Source organism: Eleutherodactylus coqui, chromosome 4, assembly GCF_035609145.1.
Source record: "Eleutherodactylus coqui strain aEleCoq1 chromosome 4, aEleCoq1.hap1, whole genome shotgun sequence".
NCBI lineage: Eukaryota > Metazoa > Chordata > Amphibia > Anura > Eleutherodactylidae > Eleutherodactylus > Eleutherodactylus coqui.
The window spans coordinates 246,236,122-246,258,705 of NC_089840.1; the positions used below are offsets into that span (position 1 = coordinate 246,236,122).

The 22,584-nt window shown below is 44.4% G+C and overlaps 1 protein-coding gene across 1 annotated transcript in view; it reads left to right on the forward strand.

Annotated features, from left to right (window-relative positions):
• The window catches only part of DNTT (DNA nucleotidylexotransferase), a 334,552-nt gene that overhangs the window by 66,540 nt on the left and 245,428 nt on the right, over positions 1 to 22,584 (forward strand). Inside the window, exons 4-5 of the mRNA XM_066598828.1 lie at positions 12,878 to 13,048; positions 21,292 to 21,363. Of these exons, the coding sequence (XP_066454925.1) occupies positions 12,878 to 13,048; positions 21,292 to 21,363 (243 nt within the window). The remainder of the gene's footprint in view (positions 1 to 12,877; positions 13,049 to 21,291; positions 21,364 to 22,584) is intronic.

Consider the following 22,584-nt stretch of genomic DNA (forward strand, 5'->3'; position numbering starts at 1 on the left):
TGCTTTGTGAGTGAGCCAGCGCTTCTAGCTCCCAAGCAGGAGCATGGGAATGAGGACACACAGGGATGCGTGTCAGCCATCGTTTGCCCGACATTCGTCCCATCTAAATGGACCCTTATAGTGGCGCTGATATGTAATGATAAGACATACAAGGGGGTGGTTAAATGACCAGCATGGCAAGCATTGCTAAAGTCTCTGGATCCAATTGGTGGCCATCTGCTAATCTGACCTCTGGTTTGTAGAGTGATCATAACTGAAAGTATTCTTGGAAAGTGGGACAGTTCCGGACTGCTAACTGGAAATTGATGCTGTGGGCTAGTTGAGCCCAGGGAGAGCTGCCGAGCCGAACTAAGTTGATAGGTGTAACATGTTGCCCTGTTTTTAATTCAAGTGAGTGTATTGTAAATTCAGAGATGGTCACTAACAAGCCAAGAGCCCTGCAAAGAATCCATAAAAACTATTAAGCCTTTCCAATCCACTGTCTGGCATCTAAAGACATTATGATTTAAGGCTGTACAGCTCCGATGATGGAAGACGTCCGTTGGGGTTCTCTTACTGTATATTGCCAGCCTCTCTGCTGTCGGAGCCTATCCAACGTGTCACCTCATGCAGTACTGGCTTAAGCCAGCATATAGCGCTGTTGTATAATGGCAGAAAAAGAGTAAGCCCCCTAGGAAAACCAGGATACAAATTGGATTGGAAAGGGTTAAGTGTAACCACCGAAAACCATACCTCAAAGACTATGTAACGAGTAGGCTTATGCCTATTGTACCTGTTACCAATACGCTCTGTGCCTCTTGTGGTTGATTGCTGTTGTCCACCTCCATTTCTGCACTATCCTATAGTGGGGCCTTGAGGTTATGAGTCAAGGGTCACCCTGAAAAAAATGATTGTCTTACAGATATTAATAAACCATAGTGTAATTACCCGGAATGTGATATAGTGTTGCATTTTTAAAAGCAGTAGACATTGACACCAAAGTTGGCACAGTTCACTGAGTCTATAAAATACTTTATTTACTTAACTTTATTAAGTTAACTTTCAGAAATACTGTCTGTATTTGTCACTATCAAACGGTGGCAGCAAATATATTGGAGTAGCAACAAAAATTGAATCTCTCATCCTTCACTTAGTCATTTTTACTCCTTCTGAATCTTTATCTTGCAGTGAAAATTTAGGAAAGGCGTAGATTAACTACAGCCCTGATTATTTACCAAATACTCTCTTTCATTTATCATTTTAATATGTACGTGTGTTTTGTAAGCTTCTGAATATTTTACTCGGCACTGCCAGGATAATTTATACTTTCTTGGTTTGCATCAAGGATTTAGATTTTACACATGAATCAATCCCAATTACCAATAATAGAGCAGTCCCCGTAACTATAATATTCAGCTTGGCTTAACATCATGGGTGTTTTTATAGGTACGTCTCGGATTTGATTATTTGAAAACATCAATACTTAGGAATGTAGTGAGAAGAGAAAGCCAACGCCAGACTTCTGTGGTTACTGCAAGCTGTATACGGTAGTGCAGTGGTCTTCAGGGGGGCTTCCCTATGCCCTCACTATCTCAGACTCATTGCCCATAGCCACAGTCATAGTTCCAACAGATCTGGCTTTTAAACTGTTGCAGATTCACTTTTGGTCATAGTCTTCAATTTCACACATTCTGCGGCACAACTTGCCCAACTGGAGGGTAGGAAGGGTGTATACCTGACAGGGCCTCTGACACTTACTAACTCTTGTGACAGCTTTCACACTGTCTCCATCAACAGCACATACTCTTGACAACAACAACCACTACGTCTTGGTGGGAAACTACTCCTACTTATAGCTTTGCCACAAGTCCACGTGAACAATTTGGTGTGCTCATGCCCTTGCATTCCAATGTTGGTTAAGACCAGTTAACTATTGGTTCCCCATTAATCATGAAATCTCAGCCCATTACATATTGGTTATAGAATGGTTATTATGTGCCTGAGAACCACTACATATCACAATATACCATCGGCCCCTGTTTTATAATATTGCAACAAAAGGAATACACAAATTGAAAATTATAAGGCTTTCTTAAGAGTTGACCTGCAAAGTAAAAAAGCATACACAAAACGAATTATAGCATAACACAAGATAAAATACCGATCTTTTAACCTGTGAGGGGCTTACAACTGTAGACAGATTTAGATTGGTGTTGGCCATCAACAGTCAGAGGTCGAGATAGTGAAATTTGCCTCCTAAACTTCCCATTGCTTATAATGAATACAGTAGGGAAAACTAGACAGAGCAGCAATAGGGGGAAGAAGTGTGGACCAAAATTAAAGTACGGCTGTACAGTGGTCTAAAATAGACCTTATGAAGACAGTGCAAAAAAGGGCTGTTGGCCACGTACGCTAGTCAACCCAAGGGCATGCTAGCAAGAAATGTTGAGGTAGAAGGTTATACCTAAGTACTGTGGCTTTGGCGTGACCTGTAGGCAGAAGTTGATGATATGGATCAAAGGAGGAACAGATTATTTAAAATCAGCAGCTAATAGATTTTGAGGTATGTAGACCTCTTCATCAGGCAGCTGGATGGAATATATGACATTGCATCATCTCATCAAGGTGCAATACATAAAGTAATCGTGGCTATTAGTGAAAGTCGTCCAAGGCAGGACTTTTGTGTACCCTGGGCCACTTGCTTGTTACTGCTCTCCACCAATGGACATGATTGTTTCATGTATCAAACCATGAAGAGATGATGTACTGTCATTAAAGATGAGCAAGCACGCTCGGTTAAGGCTGATACTCAAGCGAGCATCAATCTTCTTGAGTAACTGCATACTCGTCCGAGGAAATGCGGGGGGGGGGGGGAGCGGGAGGGAGCAGGGGGGGGGGGGGGGGGGAGAGAGAGATCTCTTACTCTCCCTCCGCTCCCCCCGCATTTGCTCGGATGAATATACAGCTACTTGAGAAGACCGATGCTCGCTCGAGGATTAGCCTTAACCAAGCGTGCTCGCTCATCTCTAACTGTCATATCTTCTATTCAGCTGTCTGATGAAGAGGTCTACGTACTGCGAAACACCTTACCTGCTGGTTCTAAATAAAGTGTCCTCCTTTGGTCAACTTCATCCTTGTTTAAGACCAAACACCTGACAACAGGTCACGCCAGAGCCACAGTTCTTTGGTACAACCTTTTTACCAGTGCGGAATCTGCGGTCTAGTCTATATGGCATGGATATGAAATCAGAGTGGGGAAAAAAGAGAAGTGACATGCAACTTTATGACTCACATTGTAAAGGAATGTGCATGCAGATCTGCACATTAAAAAGGGCCAAATCCACGTGGAGATCTGCGCCAAACAAATGCAAATCCATGGATTTCTTTCACGGATTCTGAGGCAGATTCCGTCATGTGAACATAGCCCAATAATTCATGCATGTATTAAAGCTAAGTTAGAATCTAACCAACTACATATTTTTATGTTAAGAGCGGAACAGGAGTTTGTAGTGAAGGTTTGTCAAAAATCAAAGAAACACAGTATTATGCAAAATGTGATGCTTTGTAGCTTGAGTTGCACAAGATGGGGGCATTAAATCTATAATTCCGCTCAGTTATTCCTGCTCCCCTCATTATACAAACAAATAAAAAATTCAGATTAAAGCTCCAGTCATTTTAAGAGCAGGAGGTGCGATGTGTTTGTCATGTATAACTGCTGGTTGAACACACCGGGTACGTATAAACTGGGCATTGATTTGGCAATGCTGTTTTATTGCAGCTATATTTTTCTGAAATCTATTTCCAAAGCAGTGTGCCCTCTGGACACAGAGATGAAAGATGCCTCAGGAAGGCCCAGATTAACATTAGACTTGTGAAAACTGACAAATCGGAGTCATAAAAAGTTGCTACTCTTCCCTTCACCTGAGAGACATGATTCATAGGCTGGAATTCACAAAGCTGACCTCCAGGCACGGCACATCCCTGTAACATATGCTTATGCTATGAAAGGCCATAGGCAGCAGTGGGAATTCAATCTTACCTGGTCACCTTCAGCTTGACATCAGCAGGTGATAGAGGTGGAATTAATTGTTCAAGAAATTACATGACGGATGATATTTGTATTGTCGAAAGCAAAAAAAGGGAATTTCAGGTGTGGGCAGATAATGTATACTAATAGTTTCTGAATAATATCTCTAATTGTAATCTATCTATCTATCTATCTATCTATTTATCTATCTCATATCTATCTGTCTATCTATCTCATATCTCTCTATCTCATATCTATTTCATATTCATCTATGTATTGTATCTATTTATCTATCTAACTAATATCTATCTATCTATCTATCTATCTATCTATCTATCTATCTATCTATCTATCTATCTATCTATCTATCTATCTCATATCTATCTATCTCATATCTATCTATCTCTCTCAGAAATCACAGTGGTATTTCAAATCTATATAATCATAGGAATGCCCTTCACAGATATAGACGAAATTAAAATGAATAACTTTTATTAATAACTTGTTTAAAATTAGGGCCACATAAATCATATAACAAACACTAACAGACGTGGACTGACAACATGGATCATACTGTGTGACTCAGTGACCAGATGGAGTGAGGGTCTCAATTCCCCTCGAGTATCCAGTCGGGTTAACCCCTACTGACAAAATTAGGGGACTGGGTCACTGGTTTATAGCGAGATGTCACAATAGGAAGTAGGTCAAAAAGATATTAGGTTTCCGATCTAACGTATCTGTTAATAGTCCATAGTTGGAAACCCCTCGACCATTATTATCGCTATTTTCAATAAGGATTATATGGTTAATCAGAGATATATGTTACACCATACTAAATAAATCGTCACTCATGGTTCGTATATTTCAACGTTCATGTTGGAGGAATTATTCCCCACAGTGGATAATCACTCAGATATTAGTGTTAGTGTTCCAACGTCAATAACCGAGTAGTCAAATAAACACTCCAGCATTCATTTCATGTCTTGAGAGTGAGATAGTTGCTCAGCAGGTAGGTGACTACTGGGGTGTCTTTCAGTGTTTCAACACTTTTTAACGTATTAGCTCAGAGTTGTGTATTGATTTCACACAGTGAGTGACTGCTCAAGTGTTTAGTGTACATATTTCGAATAGTCACTCAGTGATCACTCAAGCGTTCATCAGTTTAAAGTAGCGGGATAATCGCTCCAGAGGTAAGTGATCACTTCAGTGGCTCTTCGTTCAGATATTAGCTCTATTACGAAGTTAATTTCCTTTAGGGATAGGGTATTGGCTCAACGCGTTTCTCCGTCCCTGTCTGGGGCGGTTCTTCAGGAGCAGGGCCGAGAATCGCCCTTAAATCTGTGTGATAATCCCTATGAATCCTATTATAGTAAATAAGACCCTTGTTGGTAGTCCTTGTTTTTATTAGAAGGAAATAAGACAAAGTTCTCCTCCTATTGCTTCCCCCGTCTCGGTTCAGAGACTTAGTGTAAAGGGTCACTTTGCTAGATAGAATAGCAGACGGACCGATGGTAGCCTATAGGTATATGGCTAGCAACTTTACTAATTGCAGTGAGACCAATTGGCATATATAAGTCTCACGGCAAGTAGGAGAAAAAAATATCTCAGCTCCCCGTTCTCAGAAGAAATCTCCAGAGACAATTCCTTCAAAGGCGCAATATGAATCATGCCCCAAAAATAAAGGGCTAGGCGAATAGACTCGTATGTCCAAGTCTATAGGTACTGGACCGATGTCCTATTACAGCCTTTAGCCTGTAAGGGGTAGTCTGATAGGGTTGGATCAATCATCCAAAGCGCCCAAAAATAGGTAAGCAGTGCTGCCCCAGATGCCGGACAGGGCTGCGCAGCCCTACTAGTAAGGGGAGGTAAGTTGCGGGAGGAAGAGAGGAGAAGAGGTATAATGCCTGCGGCTCTGATGGTGAGCGGCTGGCAATGAAGTCCCAGAGCTCACAGCAGGGATTAAAAAGGGATATAGCTCCTCCTATTTCCGGGGGCCTGTCAGTAATTAGCCAATGGGTTCCCTTGTGGGGCGGATTTGCACTTATCAGGGTAAATGGCAGTGCACTCCATCCGTCATCACACTGCCTGTGTCACTTGCATAATGTAGTCCGGGTCCTAGCGCTGCTGACCGTGCATCCAAAGCAACCTAACGATTCTTAGATATGAGGCCACGATCGGCAGCACAGGCAAACATACAGCACTTCCGCGTTCCATGCTGGAACGCATGCATCGTTGCCTGGTGACGTCATCACGCACCGTACGCCCCCATTGGACGGGAGGACGGCACCACGATATCATCAATTGGAAGCTGTGTCGGTGGGCGGAGCCGGTACTGGGAGAGGCGAGTCGCTCAGGCAGCCTGGGAGTGGTTTACCCACTCTGTCGCTGCCTCCACGGACAGTGCAATGACGCTTCCGCGTTCCACGCTGGAACGCATCCTCCGTTGCGGAATGACGTCATCGCGCTCCATACACACCGCTTACCCGAGGGGGCGGCAGCGCGATGTAGTCATTGGAAAACTGAATCCGTGGGTGGAGTATGCAAGTAAGAGGTATATTAATGACACAGGCAGCGTGGGAATCATTGCACTGCTGTCTCTCCGCCCCCAAATGCTCGGTATGTAAAACCGGTAGCAAATGGGGCACCGTTCAGATCCAAGAAATAATAAAGATCGTGATGTCCGGAATTAGCCTCCTTGAGAGGGGCAATGATGGTGAAGTCTGCATCAGGTTGCTATGAGTAACGTACTACTCATGGTAGGGAGCCCAAAGTATATATATTTCCCATATAGTGATAGTTTCTGGGATGTTAATTATATCAAGTATGTATACCCCAAATTAATAAATTTTAATGGTCAGAGTTGTAATTTCTACATATAGGTAGGGGGAATCAATGTACAACAGCAAAATATATCACTACCAGTATGCAAATCAAAGTCAGGCGGGGAGACTATCATAGCCGAGGACTCCATGCGAGAAAATTATCGCATATTGTTCTAGGAGATGTTAGAAATATATGGAAATGATCCCCTATTTAACCCACGATAGGGCGGGAGTAGATCCGACATATGTCAGGAGTAACAAGAAAATGCAAAGGAGGCTATCAATTTAAGAAGAAGTTGAGAATCTCGCATCAGCGATACTGAGTCTAGAGGAAGCAATTGAAGTTTAGGGTCGCGTTTAGACCCGCGGGGGTTACCGTATTTAACCTAAAGATCCAGGCCGCCTCTTTTCTGAGGAGCATCTTGTCAATGTTGCCCCGTCTGGCGTTCGTTCGTAGGTTTTCGATTCCCTGGAATTTCAAATCAGCCAGATTGCCATTATGTACTGTTAGGAAGTGGTCTGCCAATGGTGTTTTTTCTCGGCGTCGAATATTCCCCACATGCCCCAGGATACGACGCCGGAATTCCTGAATAGTCTTACCGACGTAGTTCCTGGGGCACGGGCAAGACGCCATATAGACAATATTTCGTGTTTTACAGTTAATAAAACTCCTGTTGGAGTAGGTTCTGTTGGTATTGGCACTTGTGAACGTCTTGCTCTTCAGTATAAAGGTACACGCCTCACAGTCATGGCAGGGAAATGTCCCACATGGTTTTAGGCTGCCCAACCAGTTTTCCTTTAGACAAGGGGTTAGATGGCTCTTGACAAGATGATCCCTGAGGTTGTGACCCCTCCGGAATGTTATCATCGGGTATGTTGGTATAATGTCTCTCAGGTCAGGGTCATTGGAGAGGATGGTCCAGTAGTGTTCCAGGATGTGCCGAACCTCTCTCGTTCCTGTATCGAAGGTCCCGATGATCCTTGAGGATCTCGGGTTGTTGCGTTGTCTAGGGACTAAGAGATCTCGTCTCGGCTGTAATTCTGCATGTTTCAGTGCGTCTTCAATTATATTGCTTGGGTAGTCTCTCTCCAAGAAACGTTGCTTCAGTCCTTCGCTCTCTCTCTGGAAATCTTGCTCCCTCGAGCAGTTCCGTTTAACTCTGAGGAACTGCCCTTTTGGGATTCCTTTCTTTAAGGTAAAGGGGTGGTAACTATCCCATTTAAGGAGGCTATTCGTAGCCGTTGCTTTACGATGCAGTGTCGATGTAATTGATCCATCGATATTTTTCTGAATCAATAAGTCAAGGAAGGCAATTGATTCGCTATTGATTTCCGAGGTGAGTTTGAGATTTAAATTGTTGGTATTAAGTGTTTCAATGAATCTATGGAAGGATACCTCAGAACCTCTCCAGAAGACCAAGATATCATCAATAAAGCGCAACCAGAGGGTGATGTTTTCAGACCATTCTTCATTTGGGTATATGTACTTTTCCTCCCACCAGCCCAGGTAGAGATTGGCGTACGATGGGGCACAAGCTGTCCCCATCGCCGTCCCCCTGAGCTGGTGGAAGTACTGGGTATCGAACAGAAAGAAATTGTGGGTCAAAATAAATGATAGAAAATTCAGAACGCACTGATTATGTTGCAGAAACTGTGTCCCCCTCTGTTCCAGAAAGAACCGTGTGGCCATTAAACCTCCCTCATGGGGGATGGAACTGTACAAAGATTCCACATCAAGTGTGGCGAGGAGTGTGTCAGAGTCGACAGAAATCCCATCAATGATTTTGAGAACATCCATGGTATCTCTAACATGGGATCTAAGGGATGTTACAAAGGGACGTAGTATCTCGTCTACGTAGGTACTCATGTTCTGTGTAAGGTTCCCAATGCCAGACACAATGGGTCTACCACGCAGGGGGTTCGTCCCTTTGTGGACCTTAGGTAAGGCGTAGAAAGTGGCCACAATTGGGTGTGTTGGATTCATATATGTGAATTCATTTCTATCGATGCATTCTGTCTCTCGGGCCTTATAGAGGAGTTCCCTTAGTTCCCTCTGGAAATGTATTGTCGGATCCGTAGTAAGGACTTTATACGTAGCAGGATCACCAAGCAGGTGGTGACACATCTGTTTATATTCGTCCCTGTTCATGACAACGACATTCCCCCCCTTATCTGCTGGTTTAATTATTAGACCTTCATTTGCTTTGAGTCTTTGTAGTGCTTCACTCTCCCCTTGCGATAAGTTGGGGCATTTTTTGTGGGGCTTAATAATCTTCAGGTCCGCCGTAACTAGGCGCTCAAAAATATCAATCTCTGGGCATGGACATGCCGGAGGATTTGAGGTGTTAGGTGCCTTAAGGTCCGTAAAGGGACCGGTTCCTGTTTCTCTCATGTTTTCTTCCTCCAGGGCTTGAAGTGTGTCCAGGCCAGGTAGGTCTGTGACAGCGAGCCCCAGTTCTTTAGCGCGTTCTCGGTTTTTAGTGCTGAAGTATTTATGCCACCTCAACTTCCGAGTGAAGAGGGAGATGTCCTTCGCCCACACGAACGGATTATATTGCGTCGTGGGGACGAAGGACAGCCCCCTCTCCAAAACTCGTTTTTCGTCCAGGGTGAGGTGGTGGTTTGACAGATTCACCACCTGTAGTTTGTTTGTAGGTGTGATCCCCACTACGTTAGAGCCCAGAGGGGTGGTGGGTTGGTATTGTGGTGGTTTCCTACCAGTTCTAGATCTATTAGTTACTTTTCTAATCACTGATCTCTCCTCCCTCTCAGGAAGTATTGAGAGATCGGTTGTTCTAAAAAACCGGCAGGTTGAGTTGGTCTCCCACGTCTCCTTGATTGTTGCGCGAATGAGCCTCGTCTTTGTGGTCGCGTGGGTCGTCTGTTGCTGTTTCTCTCACTATCTGATTGCTCAGGCTCTGAAGAGCTAATGTCTGTCTCAGAAAATCTGCCCCTATCCGTATAGACCCGGTTTTCACGAAAATCCTGTAAGTCTCTATTAAATTGTACGTGTTTACGTTCTTTAATTTGTAGAGTGAATTTCTCAATATTGGTCTGAAGAGTTCTTTCCTTAACTGGAAAATCTGGGTCTGAGGAAAATGTTTTGGTTTTAGCTATCAAGTCATCCAATTTTTTCTGATTAATTGCTAATGTAGTTTTTTCCTCTTCCAGTAATAGCTTGATTAGTTGAAGGGAGAATGCGGTGGATTCATTCTCCCATTTCTTAATGAATTCTGGGTTCTTAATACTATCTCTCTCATATCTATCTATTTATCTATCTATTATCTATCTATCTCATATTTATCTATCTCATATCTATTTATCTATCTATCTAATATCTATCTATTTATCTATCTATCTATCTCATATCTATATCTATCTATCTATCTCCTATCTATCTATCTATCTATCTATCTATCTATCTATCTATCTATCTATCTATCTATATATCTATCTATCATCTATCTATCTATCTATCTATCTATCTATCTATCTATCTATCTATCTATCATCTATCTATCTATCTATCTATCTATCGATTATCTATCTATCTCCTATCTATCTATCTATCGATTATCTATCTGTCTCTCATATCTATCTGTCTCTCATATCTATCTATCTATCTATCTATCTATCTATCTATCTATCTATCTATCTATCTATCTCATATCTATCTATCTGTCTATCTGTCTCTATCTTTCTATCTATCTATCTATCTATCTATCTATCTATCTATCTCATATCTATCTATCTGCCTCACATCTATCTATCTAATATCTATCTATCTATCTATCTATCTATCTATCTATCTATCTATCTATCTCATATCTATCTGTTTATCTATCTCATATCTATATATCTATCTATCTCATATCTATCTATCTCATATCTATCTATCTATCTCATATCTATCTATCTATTATCTATCTGTCTCTCAATCTATCTATCTCATATCTATCTATCTATCTATCTATCTATCTATCTATCTGTCTGTCTGTCTTTGTCTATCTATCTATCTATCTCATATCTATCTATCTATTATCTATCTGTCTCTCTATCTATCTATCTCATATGTATCTATCTATCTCATATCTGTCTCTCAATCTATCTATCTCATATCTATCTATCTATCTATCTATCTATCTGTCTGTCTGTCTATCTATCTATCTCATATCTATCTATCTATTATCTATCTGTCTCTCTATCTATCTATCTCATATGTATCTATCTATCTCATATCTATCTATCTATCTATCTATCTGTATCTATCTATCTATCTATCTATCTATCTATCTATCTATCTATCTCATATCTATCTATCTATCTATCTATCTATCTATCTATCTATCTATCTATCTATCTGTATCTATCTATCTATCTATCTATCTATCTATCTATCTGTCTGTCTGTCTTTGTCTATCTATCTATCTATCTATCTGTCTCTATCTTTCTATCTATCTATCTATCTATCTATCTATCTATCTATCTATCTATCTATCTATCTGTCTGTCTTTGTCTATCTATCTATCTGTCTGTCTGTCTCTGTCTATCTATCCATTTGCAAAGTAAAAACTCAGTCTGGATTTTTTATATATTCTAGATTTATCTTCAGATCATTTTTCTGATCTACATTTTGCAAACATGTCTGCTTCTTATCACTAGGACGTCTTGCTGATTACTTTTGACCTGCACTGCAAAATATTCTCTACTTCCCATCACTGACCATATGAAAACTGAGAGGATAATTCCTTCTCGTAGACTATGTTCACAAGGGGCAGATTTTTTGAGGATTTTCCTCAGCAAAAAAAGTCTGTAGTATTTACAGTAGCCGCAAAGTGGATGAGATTTTCAAAATCTTGTCCTCATACTGCAGAAAAATCAGCACAAAACCCTTGTGGAAGCTGACATGCGGTGCAAATTTTAACGCTGCAGCATGTCAATTATAGTACCGGATTTTTGGTGCAGATTCCTCCTCCTCTAATGAGAGGGTGAATTTCGCACCAAAATCCGCATTAAATGTGAACATAGCCTAAAGAAGGAAAGGCTGGTACATATAGTTATTCAGTAACTGGAGTCTAATCCACATTTTGCTGAACTGACCTATTTTTTCTTAGAGCTGTATATTACAAAGAAAAAGAAGAAGAACAATTCAGAAGCTATAGAGTAACTTCTGATCTATATAGGTTCACAGCAGGAGCTGTCATGCTTCCTCGTAGCCCATACATGAGCGCACATCACACAATCAGTTAAGTGCAATATATGTGCCATGAGAGCAGATGCAAGGTTACTATCCAACTGTTACTATCGGTAGTGTGAAAACATGAATTCTATAAGAAGAAATGTATCCATCCATTTCCAGGAGTAATAACAGAAGAAAAACACAATGCAGAGTTCTAAGAGAAGATTCTCCAGAATTGTTAATTCATTGGGCACACAAGTACTTTCAAAAACATACATTTGATAAATGGTGATAGGTTCCCTTTCAAGTACATCTTAGCCCAGTGTCAGAAATAATCTGTCATTGTGTTCAGTTTTGAGTGAACCGAACCAGTAGAACGCTGTTTCAGGTTGAACTTAGCTACAAATTTGGTTTGGCACGAACACGAACCAAGCTTTTACCAAAGTTCTACCTGAAACAATGTTTTACTGGTTTGGTTTGTTCAATGCTAGTCCTGAACACTGGGTATAACACAGTCTAAGAGCAAGAGTGTTATGCGGGGCTTTTATGGCTCTTAGACAGTGTTATACACCAGTTTTAGGAGTTTCTGTGAATTCCCGGTTCAGTTTGAACTAATTTGGATAAAAGCAAACTTTTCAAAACTTCACTCGTCACTCAGGCTGCCTTCACATCTGCCACTTATGCTCCTGATCTATACTTATAATTATATCTAAGGGAATAGGTAGGTTATAGCAGCCATTTTTAAAGCTACAAGGCTATTATTCCTTCACGAAGTCACAGATACCCCATTGTCTGACCCATGGCAAACTAGGAGTAACTAAGTAGAAACATCATGAATGATATTTGTCTTTCTCTTTTTTCTTTCTGTAGGATGCACTTGATATTTTGGCAGAAAATTATGAGTTCTGGGAAAATAAAGGTCCTCGTGTGAAATTTATGAGAGCATCTTCAGTCCTGAAATCCCTTCAGTCTCCTATTGCTTCCATGAAAGACTTGGAAGGTTTGCCACTCTTAGGGGAGGAGATAAAGTATATCATTGAGGTAGGGTATATATGATTTGGAAATGATAATACGTACATAGAAAATATATGTAAAATCAGAAAAGGATAATAATTAGAGATGAGCGAGTACCAAAATGCACGGGTGCTCGGTATTCGAGTTGAGCTTTTCGTAATATTCGAGAGCTCTATTCGAGTAACAAACCCCATTGAAGTCAATGGGAGACTTAAGCTTTTTTGTATTGGACCCACTGGGTGCCAAGCTTTTCTTAAATTTTTTTTCTCTCTCTCTCTCCCCCCCAGTCAGCCACATACTGCTGTGACACGTCGCAGCAGTAAGTGGTAATGCGGGGAGGGGTCAAAATGGGGAGGTCAAACACAGCGTGGTACTCGCTCGAGTATCGAGCACCATCGAGTATGCTAACACTCGAACGAGCATCAAGCCTGGAGAAGCATGTTCGCTAGAGATGAGCGAACGTACTCGTCCGAACTTGATACTCGTTCGAGTATTAGCGTGTTCGAGATGCTCGTTACTTGAGACGAGTACCACGCGATGTTCGAGTTACTTTCACTTTCATCTCTGAGACGTTAGCACGCTTTTCTGGCCAATAGAAAGACAGGGAAGGCATTACAACTTCCCCCTGCGACGTTCAAGCCCTATACCACCCCCCTGCAGTGAGTGGCTGGCGAAATCAGGTGTCACCCGAGTATATAAATCGGCCCCTCCCGCGGCTCGCCACAGATGCATTCTGACATAGCTCAGGGACAGTGCTGCTGGTGCCGGAGCTGCTATAGAGAGAGCGTTAGGAGTTATTTTAGGCTTCAAGAACCCCAACGGTCCTTCTTAGGGCCACATCTGACCGTGTGCAGTACTGTTGAGGCTGCTTTTAGCAGTGTTGCACAATTTTTTTTTGTATATCGGGCGTGCAGAGCATTGCGTCCGCAGTCTGCAGTCATTGTACAGAGTATAGGGCCAGTACTGGTGAGGCAGGGAAAGAGATATTCAGGCTATATAGGCAGTGGGCTTTTTCCAAAAAATTGGGGAAAAATACTATGTTTGGGCTGCCTGTGACCGTCTTCAGTTTACTGCGTGTCTGCTGGGGGTAGTAGTCCTAATTAATACGCAGCTAAGCGTTACAGCAGGCTTGCGCAAAATTGTTTCCTGGATCTGCTGTCTCTGTTACATCAGCGCCGTCATCCCGCCAGAGGGAAACAATATACATAATATTATACGCTGCCTACAGTATCTATCTGCTGGGGGTAGTAGTCCTAATTAATACGCAGCTAAGCGTTACAGCAGGCTTGCGCAAAATTGTTTCCTGGATCTGCTGTCTCTGTTACATCAGCGCCGTCATCCCGCCAGAGGGAAACAGTATACATAATATTATACGCTGCCTACAGTATCTATCTGCTGGGGGTAGTAGTCCTAATTAATACGCAGCTAAGCGTTACAGCAGGCTTGCGCAAAATTGTTTCCTAGATTTGCTGTCTCTGTTACATGATCGCCGTCATCCCGCCAGAGGGAAAGAGTATACATAATATTATATGCTGCCTACAGTATCTATCTGCTGGGGGTAGTAGTCCTAATTAATAGACAGCTAAGCGTTACAGCAGGCTTGCGCAAAATTGTTTCCTGGATCTGCTGTCTCTGTTACATGATCGCCGTCATCCCGCCAGAGGGAAAGAGTATACATAATATTATACGCTGCCTACAGTATCTATCTGCTGGGGGTAGTAGTCCTAATTAATACACAGCTAAGCGTTACAGCAGGCTTGCGCAAAATTGTTTCCTGGATCTGCTGTCTCTGTTACATGATCGCCGTCATCCCGCCAGAGGGAAAGAGTATACATAATATTATACGCTGCCTACAGTATCTGTCTGCTGTATCAGCTCAGCATTTAAAAAAAATAGAAGCAAAATACTTAAGGCCTACTACTGGCCTTTGGCCACTTGACTGCTTCTCTGCTGTGAATTCCACTAGCTCAGTCATACACACCTACGTCTCACTACAGGCGTGCGCAAAATTGTTTCCTGGCTCTGCTGTGAGTTCCGTAAGGTAAGTCAGCCTCCAACCACAGGCCAATAAGCGGCACATTTAATTACAGCGTTCTGTTTCTGCACTACTGGTAATACAGCATGCTGAGGGGTAGGGGTAGGCCTAGAGGACGTGGACGCGGGCGAGGACGCGGAGGCCCAAGTCAGGGTGTGGGCACAGGCTGAGCTCCTGATCCAGGTGTATCGCAGCCGACTGCTGCGGGATTAGGAGAGAGGCACGTTTCTGGCGTCCCCACATTCATCTCACAATTAATGGGTCCACGCGGTAGACCTTTATTAGAAAATGAGCAGTGTGAGCAGGTCCTGTCGTGGATGGCAGAAAGTGCATCCAGCAATCTATCGACCACCCAGAATTCTGCGCTGTCCACTGCTGCAACTCTGAATCCTCTGGCTGCTGCTCCTCCTTCCTCCCAGCCTCCTCACTCCATTACAATGACACATTCTGAGGAGCAGGCAGACTCCCAGGAACTGTTCTCGGGCCCCTGCCCAGAATGGGCAGCAATGGTTCCGAATCCTCTCCCACTGGAGGAGTTTGTCGTGACCGATGCCCAACCTTTGGAAAGTTCCCGAGGTCCGGGGGATGAGGCTGGGGACTTCCGGCAACTGTCTCAAGAGCTTTCAGTGGGTGAGGAGGACGATGACGATGAGACACAGTTGTCTATCACTCAGGTAGTAGTAATTGGAGTAAGTCCGAGGGAGGAGCGCACAGAGGATTCGGAGGAAGAGCAGCAGGACGATGAGGTGACTGACCCCACCTGGTTTGCTACGCCTACTGAGGACAGGTCTTCAGAGGGGGAGGCAAGTGCAGCAGCAGGGCAGGTTGGAAGAGGCAGTGCGGTGGCCAGGGGTAGAGGCAGGGCCAGACCGAAGAATCCACCAACTGTTTCCCAAAGCACCCCCTCGCGCCATGCCACCCTGCAGAGGCCGAGGTGCTCAAAGGTCTGGCAGTTTTTCACTGAGAGTGCAGACGACCGACGAACAGTGGTGTGCAAACTTTGTCGCGCCAAGATCAGCCGGGGAGCCACCACCACCAGCCTCACCACCACCAGCATGCGCAGGCATATGATGGCCAAGCACCCCACAAGGTGGGACGAAGGCCGTTCACCGCCTCCGGTTTGCACCGCTGCCTCTCCCCCTGTGCCCCAACCTGCCACTGAGATCCAACCCCCCTCTCAGGACACAGGCACTACCGTCTCCTGGCCTGCACCCACATCCTCACCTCCGCTGTGCTCGGCCCCATCCACCAATGTCTGTCAGCGCACCGTCCAGCCGTCGCTAGCGCAAGTGTTTGAGCGCAAGCGCAAGTACGCCGCCACGCACCCGCACGCTCAAGCGTTAAACGTGCACATAGCCAAATTTATCAGCCTGGAGATGCTGCCGTATAGGGTTGTGGAAACGGAGTCCTTCAAAGGTATGATGGCGGCGGCGGCCCCGCGCTACTCAGTTCCCAGTCGCCACTACTTTTCCCGATGTGCCGTCCCAGCCCTGCACGACCACGTCTCCCGCAACATTGTACGCGCCCTCACCAACGCGGTTACTGCCAAGGTCCACTTAACAATGGACACGTGGACAAGCACAGGCGGGCAGGGCCACTATATCTCCCTGACGGCACATTGGGTGAATTTAGTGGAGGCTGGGACAGAGTCAGAGCCTGGGACCGCTCACGTCCTACCCACCCCCAGAATTGCGGGCCCCAGCTCGGTGGTGGTATCTGCGGCGGTGTATGCTTCCTCCACTCAACCACCCTCCTCCTCCTCCTCCTACGCAACCTCTGTCTCGCAATCAAGATGTGTCAGCAGCAGCACGTCGCCAGCAGTCAGTGTCGCGCGTCGTGGCAGCACAGCGGTGGGCAAGCGTCAGCAGGCCGTGCTGAAACTACTCAGCTTAGGAGAGAAGAGGCACACGGCCTACGAACTGCTGCAGGGTCTGACAGAGCAGACCGACCGCTGGCTTGCGCCGCTGAGCCTCCAACCGGGCATGGTCGTGTGTGACAACGGCCGTAACCTGGTGGCGGCTCTGCAGCTCGGCAGCCTCACGCACGTGCCATGCCTGGCCCACGTCTTTAATTTGGTGGTTCAGCGCTTTCTGAAAAGCTACCCACGCTTGTCAGACCTGCTTGGAAAGGTGCGCCGTCTCTGCGCACATTTCCGCAAGTCCCACACGGACGCTGCCACCCTGCGCACCCTGCAACATCGGTTTCATCTGCCAGTACACCGACTGCTGTGCGACGTGCCCACACGGTGGAACTCTACGCTCCACATGTTGGCCAGGCTCTATGAGCAGCGTAGAGCTATAGTGGGATACCAACTCCAACATGGGCGGCGCAGTGGGAGTCAGCCTCCTCAATTCTTTACAGAAGAGTGTGCCTGGTTGGCAGACATCTGCCAGGTCCTTGGAAACTTTGAGGAGTCTACCCAGATGGTAAGCGGCGATGCTGCAATCATTAGTGTCACCATTCCTCTGCTATGCCTCTTGAGAAGTTCCCTGCAAAGCATAAAGGCAGACGCTTTGCGCTCGGAAACAGAGGCGGGGGAAGACAGTATGTTGCTGGATAGTCAGAGCACCCTCCTGTCTATATCTCAGCGCGTTGAGGAGGAGGAGGAGGAGCATGAGGAGGATGAGGAGGAGGGGAAAGAGACAGCTTGGCCCACTGCTGAGGGTACCCATGCTGCTTGCCTCTCATCCTTTCAGCGTGTATGGCCTGAGGAGGAGGAGGATCCTGAAAGTGATCTTCCTAGTGAGGACAGCCATGTGTTGCGTACAGGTACCCTGGCACACATGACTGACTTCATGTTAGGATGCCTTTCTCGTGACCCTCGCGTTACACGCATTCTGGCCACTACAGATTACTGGGTGTACACACTGCTCGACCCATGGTATAAGGAGAACCTTTCCACTTTCATACCCGAAGAGGAAAGGGATTCGAGAGTGATGATATACCACAGGACCCTGGCGGACAAACTGATGGTAAAATTCCCATCCGACAGCGCTAGTGGCCAAAGGCGCAGTTCCGAGGGCCAGGTAGCAGGGGAGGCGCAGAGATCAGGCAGCATGTACAGCACAAGCAGGGGAACACTCTCTAAGGCCTTTGACAGCTTTCTGGCTCCCCAGCAAGACTGTGTCACCGCTCCCCAGTCAAGGCTGAGTCAGCGGGAGCACTGTAAAAGGATGGTGAGGGAGTACGTAGCCGATCGCACGACCGTCCTCCATGACGCCTCTGCCCCCTACAACTACTGGGTGTCGAAGCTGGACACGTGGCCTGAACTCGCGCTGTATGCCCTGGAGGTGCTTGCTTGTCCTGCGGCTAGCGTCTTGTCAGAGAGGGTGTTTAGTGCGGCTGGGGGAATCATCACAGATAAGCGTACCCGCCTGTCAACCGACAGTGCCGACAGGCTTACACTCATCAAGATGAACAAAGCCTGGATTTCCCCAGACTTCTCTTCTCCACCAGCGGACAGCAGCGATACCTAAACAATACGTAGGCTGCACCCGCGGATGGAAGCATTGTTCTCTATCACCATCAAAAACGTGGACCTTTTAGCTTCATCGATCTGTGTATGATATTCATTCTCCTCCTCCTGCTCCTCCTCCTGAAACCTGACGTAATCACGCCGAACGGGCAATTGACACCTTGACAGAATGAATAGTGTGTGGCACATAGGCTCCCCATTGCTATGCCCATGTGTGCAGCTCCAGATGGAGGTGGCACAGGATTGGATTTCTCATTGCTTCTGTACAGCATTGTGGGCTATAGCCCCGCCCCTTTTAAAGAGGGTCGCTGCCTAGCCGTGCCAACCCTCTGCAGTGTGTGCCTGCGGTTCCTCCTCATGGCAGACGCACTTATAAATAGACATGAGTGTGGCGTGGCATGAGGGCAGCTGAAGGCTGGGCAGGGACAGTTTGCTGTGCGCTGTGGACACTGGGTCGTGCGGGGGGGGGGGGGGGGGGTTGGTCAGCATGTAACCCAGGAGAAGTGGCAGCGGAGTGTCATGCAGGCAGTGATTGTGCTTTGTTGGAGGTAGTGTGGTGCTTAGCTAAGGTATGCATTGCTAATGAGGGCTTTTCAGAAGTAAAAGTTGTTGGGAGGGGGTGGGCCCACTCTTGCCACTATTGTGGCTTAATAGTGGGACCTGGGAACTTGAGATGCAGCCCAACATGTAGCCCCTCGCCTGCCCTATCCGTTGCTGTGTCGTTCCCATCACTTTCTTGAATTGCCCAGATTGTCACAAATGGAAACCTTAGCGAGTATCGGCAATATACAAAATGCTCGAGTCGCCCATTGACTTCAATGGAGTTCGTTACTCGAAACGAACCCTCGAGCATCACGAAAATTTCGTCCCGAGTAACGAGCACCCGAGCATTTTGGTGCTCGCTCATCTCTAATGTTCGCTCAACTCTAATAATAATCATAAAGCATAAGAAATAAGTAAAAATTCTGAAAGAAATTCCCTTTAACTGTAAGGAAAAATTAAAGATGCGTTCAAAGTGGTAAATTAAGAAGGCTGTGGTGATGCATGTGCCATTTTGAATCTGGTTAAAGGATATACAACAATTTTGTATTGCTCCAATTTGTCAAGGATAAAAAGAAAGCAATTTTGGAAATATTTTAGATTGCAAATATCTCATTTTGTTGCAACAATGGTAAACTCCAGCTCCCAAAGTAAAATTAAAACCTCATGTGTTCTTGGTAAACTGATTTAACAACTCATAGTATGCAAAACACCAAGTTGACGCATTTCCAACTCAATTTGAAATCTTCATTAAATGGGGATTTCCCCATAGTAGGGAGAGAGAGCTGAGCTATGGGGGATTTCCCCATAGTAGGGAGAGAGAGCTGAGCTATGAGGGATTTTCCCATAGCAGGGAGAGAGAGATGAGCTATGGTGGGGTTAACCCATAGCCCCGCTTCGTGTCTCCCTCTTATGGGGAAATCCCCCATAGTTCCGCTCTCTCTCCCTGCTATGGGTAAATCCCGAAGCCCTGCAGGGCTTCTTTGCTCTCTCCTCCTGGAGCAGCTTTTTAAAGCACAGCTGCTCCAGTGAATGGACGATTTTCATGTACATGAAGCTCTTCTGCGTGTAAAATATTGCTCTTTCACGGGATTTTGACAAATGTGAGCTGTGATTTTTTTTTTTGCACGCCTACTGGTGCGCAAAAAGAGTGCTCATCTGACCGAGGCCTCATAGTGATACCAATTTTATAGAGTTTTTTAAGTGCCACATTCCAAGACTTATAACTATTTTTAATTTCACAAGGATGGACTTGAGTGAGCTGTAGTTTTGATTCGTACCATTTTTGGGTACATACAATGTTTTGATCGCTTTTTATTCCTACTTCTTTTTGGTTGCAAAGAGGTGCTCAAAAAATGCAATTGTGAATTTTTTTTTAGGATATTTACTGTGCAGAATAGATAATTTGATATTTTAACAGTTCAGACTTTTACAGATGTGACAATACCAATTATAGATTCTTATTTGTTTGTTTTTTTTACTTTTAATATATTTTTTTAATTCTTATAAAAACTGTGCTAAACTTATTTTTACCTTTTTTTAGTCCTCAGAAGGGACTTGAACTTATAATCTTCTGATTGGTTGTACAATTTACTGCAATACTTTGGCACTGCAGTGTATTGCACTTTTACCAGAAGTATACTGAGCTGCCATTGGAACCCACATGCTGTGCTTGGTGGTTGCTTACACACAGTTCATAATGACACTTCACTTGCTTTATGTAAGTTCTGGCCGACACACCAAAACCCCACTTGCCACAAGGTGGTGCTGCCTCACATGAGTGACCCAACTTGCCTCATGGCAGATGTGCTCCCGGATGGAGGGGGGTGCCTTCCTACAGATCACTTTATGCAGTATAGAGGCTGGGTTCATCCCTTGGAGCTCCATTGCTCTTCATTTCATCTGGAGGTAGATAAGGTTACAGTATTTGCCTACAGACTGCTCTGGGTGCCACATTACAGCTACATACACCTTGGTGGATGTATGAGGCCATAATATGGTCACGTGCAAGAGGCTGTAGACTGACTTGAACTTATATAAAGTTTCATAAAGCCTGCAATGGCAGACTGAGATATGTAAATGACTGCATTTAGTTGAATATTCTGAATAGAATATATTATAAAGTGACAGACTGGAAATGACTTTTATGTTTTCATATATCACTGAATATAACTGAACACTAATGTATTACGGGACTGAATAATATGTTTTTATTGTCAGGAAATCCTTGAAGAGGGAAAATGCTGCCGAGTTCTAGAAGTGATGAATTCAGAGCGATATAAAGCATTTAAGGTGTACATTTATTTATCATTCATTTAATAGTAATGTAATTAGATTTTGTCCTTGGAACATTGGGTGATATTTGATAAAGCGTCTGGAGGTTTCTGACGTCTAAACATTATTATTAACGAGTATGTGCAAGTTAATTAAAAGAAAAAATTCTATGTCAATCAAGGAAGAGTATAATCATATAATCACTGTTTGCACAGCAAAAAGCTCTGCGAAGATGGCTCTATTACAGGTTTAGGCATTAGCCCATTTTTTATTGCCAGGGACAGGACTAGACCATTTCTGGCATGATGGTGAGTCTTCTGACCCAAACTCTGAGCATCATAGACTCCAATGGTACTCAGATCTTGGGTCAGGATGCCGACAATCAGGCTGGGAGCCTGATCCATATTATTGACTCATAAGTGTAGGCGGAATACGCTGGTGTGTTATCAGCCTTTGATAATGAAAGCCTTATGCAGCCATAATACAGCCATGTGCATTTGCACTAAGTATGTCTGGCACCCAATAGTTGAGAAATTCCACAATTTAGTTTAGTTTTTGCGTGAAAGTAAAAAAGATGACTGTCATTGTACACATGCAGCCACCACAAACATGACAGAACTAGACCATGTTTTATCTATCAAAAGTACACTCTGGTACTTGTCACCCAGCTTTACCTGGTACCTAACCAGTGAATCCGCTATTATATAGGAAATATCATGCTCTTCCATACAGAAGTGTAGCTGCTCCTGCTCCCCAATGAAGAATCTCTAAAAAGAACCCACACATGCCATTTATAATAAGTTTTACTATGTAACAGGGAAGTCTTTCGATCCATTAGGCACCAAGTTTCATGAGTGACTGTTACAGTACCTCTGCACTGCTTTTAGCTACACCTCTGTTTCCATGCCAATGTATAGATCTGCCATTCCAAATTTTTGGACAGCCATGTGAAAATCACCATGGGAGTCGCAATTTAGGCCATATCAGTAACATATACATAGTATGCTAGGCTGAAAAAAGACAAATGTCCATCTAGTTCAGCATGTTTCCACCCCCCTGCCTTGTTAAGCCAGAGGAAGGCAAAAAAAAACCCAATGAGGCAGAAGCCAATTTAACCCATTTTGGGGGGAAAAATCCTTCCCAACCCAATAATGGCAGTCAGAATAATCCATGGATCAACATTTGGACAGTTCCTACCTGTCTCCAAGACCGGCAGTCGGAAGATATCCGGATCAACTA